The sequence below is a fragment of the Sinocyclocheilus grahami genome, unplaced genomic scaffold (genome assembly GCF_001515645.1).
Source record: "Sinocyclocheilus grahami isolate Dianchi unplaced genomic scaffold, SAMN03320097.WGS_v1.1 scaffold35.1, whole genome shotgun sequence".
NCBI classification, from domain to species: Eukaryota; Metazoa; Chordata; class Actinopteri; order Cypriniformes; family Cyprinidae; genus Sinocyclocheilus; species Sinocyclocheilus grahami.
Window position 1 is genome coordinate 1,498,432 of NW_015505214.1, and position 3,387 is coordinate 1,501,818.

At 36.7% G+C, this 3,387-nt stretch overlaps 1 protein-coding gene across 1 annotated transcript in view; it reads right to left on the reverse strand.

Annotated features, from left to right (window-relative positions):
- LOC107581497 (SUN domain-containing ossification factor-like) overlaps positions 1-2,513 on the reverse strand; it is a 67,005-nt gene extending 64,492 nt beyond the window's left edge. The window contains 1 exon segment of the mRNA XM_016267076.1: positions 2,241-2,513. Coding sequence (XP_016122562.1) covers positions 2,241-2,293 — 53 coding nt within the window. The 5' untranslated portion in view covers positions 2,294-2,513.
- Positions 2,514-3,387: the final 874 nt, after the last annotated feature.

Sequence of the window (3,387 nt, forward strand, 5' to 3'; positions counted from 1 at the left end):
TGTCAAAGCCAAAGTTCTCCGTCTCTTTTTTCTATTTTTAAAAAAAAAATGTCTCCATTGTGCCCCCCCAGCCACAACCGCATATATCAGCGGTGGCGAACTCCGGTCCTGGAGAGCCGCAGCCCTGCAGAGTTCAGCTCCAACCCTAATTAAAACTCACCTGCCTGTAGCTTCCTAGTAACCCTTCAGACCTTGATTAGCTTGTTCAGGTGTGTTTGATTAGGGATGAAGCAAAACTCTGCAGGGCTGCGGCTCTCCAGGACCGACGTTCGCCACCCCTGGCATATATGATCATTCAAATATGAGATCACATGACATGCAGTTTCAATACAGCAAATCTGATTAAACTTTGGAAATGTATTTAACCCAACTGTCTTTTATGAGCAAGTGCTGCAAGCTTTCCAAAAAAAGCTGATATATCAAACAGAGTAATCATCTCACATGACTCAATTATCCTGCTTTTCTAAAACTAGATAAAAAAAAAACTGAATATCCTGACTATTTTTGTAATTATGCAACTAAACAAAAGAACCATTCTGCAAAGCCCCAAATGCTGAAAGATGGTAACAATAGATGCGGGTTCCCCGGTATTTGGCCCCCTCTAGACCTTGCACAATATCTGGATATTTATTGTCTCAATAAAGAAAATGAAATACGTCTATTTTTTAATTTGACCCGTTACATGATTTTTTGCAATCTATGATTTGCAATCTATAACATATGGAATAATTAAGGAAAAAAGTAAATATATATATATATATATATAGTAAAAAATAAAATGACAACTCAATTGAGAAATGTATGGTTGGCATTCCAGACCAATTTTATATTTGATGCAAAATACATTAGTTTTACTTTCTTAAAATCTCTGGTCCTGTCCACGCTCCATCTGTGCATGTTATTCTAAAGAAAACTACATAAACTTTCATGTAATTGAAGCTATTTTACTTTTCAGGTTATGTTGTGAAACCCTTGCTGTTCTGGTGTGTAATGCTTACTTTTCCGTAAAAAAAAGCCAAATTATGGAAATAAAATGTTTACGCGTTGTTTTACATTAATTTTAGATTCTTACCAGGTTGCTCTTTTCTGAAAGCCATGCAAACATGAAAAAACCATAATGAAGTAATAAAAGCTAACAAAGTGTGCCAAATAACAACAACAGGTATTTATGAACTGTGCCGCCTGTGCATATGTGATGCAATTCTTAAGCAACTAACCATTTCCTTTTTTTTTTCTGCCAATAGGTATGAAGACATCCTCACAATTAAAAAAAAAAAATCACATTTTTTTCCTTTTACCTTTACTTACAAGGTAACATTGCTAGAACCAAAAGCGAACATCTTTCTCTCACACACTTCTAGCATATCAATTGTTGTGCAAAAGCACAGTAATACAAGCTCTGTAATCAGCCGTTATGTAAAATGGCAGTGAGTTCGCATATCAGCCCGTTATTAAAATCATCAATCTGATAGGATGTCCGACAATTACAGGGTGTAATTGTGTACTTGTCTCACCCATGTGAACCAACCCTAATCCACCACCTGTACACGGTGGATGCCACATCAGCCTGGCACACAGAGCGAGTGCAGTTTATCATTGATATGCACATATTCAAAAAAACATTAAACATTCTAAGTAACAGAGCTTGCTACAGTGGTCAGGGCAAATTCAGGCTCGAGCAGTCCAGCCAACTGAACAGCAGCCTGTTACTTTTAAATACATAAAAACTGACCATAATTCATGATAATGGCCATAAAAAGTGCTGCCACAAAATTAAACTACATAAGCTGATGCCAAAGTTCAACAAAGCCTTAAAAAAATACAAAAAAACACACATAAAATACTATTTAAATTGTTAAATGCTCACACACAGAACTGGGAAGCCTAACAATACATGGAGGGCTGTCTGCTTTCTGTACCCTCTATCCACAATTTACATTCATAGTGGACAGCTGGTGGTACTTTCAACAGGCTGTCAGCATATTTCTATACAAGATGCAAGCAATTCCACAATAATAAATGATATATAAAAAGTAATTGGCTCATATTATTTGACAGGAAGCTTAAAAATACATCCCACCTCTGAGGCTACTGAACTAATGTTAGCATCTAGCATGAAGCTATCATTAGAGATACAGTGGTAAATGATGTCGCTGTCAAAGTATTAGTGTTTTTATGGCGCAGCTTGACAGGTAGATACATCATAATAGTATTTCAATCAACAAAATATTTAGACTCACCAGCACAGGAGAGCTAAAACGGCGCACAGCAACAACACGCGCAGCTTCTTCATTATCTTCCCGCGGGGACCAACATCCTCGCTTTTTTATCTATTCGCCTCTAATACTGACGACAGAGGCCAAGACTAGCTAATAATGCTAATTGTTCACAACTGTATTAAGTTAAGGGGGTGTGTTCGGCGGTCCAGAACGAACAGTTGGGCTAGTTTCTCTTTTAAACCCCCCGTTGAGAAGCGCTGGCTGCCTGACTGCTTCTCTTCTGCTTCGGCTGCACAGCGCTCACGGCTGCTGCTGCCCCGGCCTCAGCCAATAGGAATCCAGTATCACTTTAACCCCGCCCACTCCTCGAGGTCTGGATGAGTTGGAGGTTTTGTCATCAGACGCGTCAGCTCAAAGATAAGAGATTTGAAATATTGCCAGAGCATTCATATGGGAGAATAATTGAGCTACTTTGTTATATTTAACCCCTTTCGTGTTTAATTCTTGTGGGGTTTAAAATATGACATTCATCTTCATGAGACTTTATAAGCACTTGAATATCCGTTTAACAGTTAAATTACTAGCCTAACTTTAACTTTTTTGTTATGTTTTGTTTTTAATAACTTCATTTTAGGTTTTGAGGAAAACATTTATCAGTGGATTGTGCGCCACCCATAGAAAGTTTTAGCCCTTTACCAGAATTTTATATACATATATATATATATATATTTAGTGCTGTCAAACGATTAATCACATCCAAAATAAAAACAATTCTTTACATAATATATGTGTGTACTGTATATATTTATTAAGTATATATAAATACACACACATACAGTAAATAGTTTGAAAATATGTACATGTATATATTTATATTCAGAGGTGTAAAGTATTGGAGTAAATGTAATTAGTTACTGTACTTGAGTATCTTTTCAGGTACTTTGTAGTTGTACTGAGTATCAAAGATATGAGCAACTTTTACTCTTTACTTCACTACATTTCTGAATGAGTATCTGTACTCTTTACTCCACTACATTTGAAATGAGTGTTGCAGTTACACATTACATTTTGCATGGACCTAGCTTTTTCTGCAGCAGTTTATTTCTGCTACAAAAGACTTGATACTGCCTGCTACAGGTCACTGAAAGTACTGCATCTTGTGCGTTTT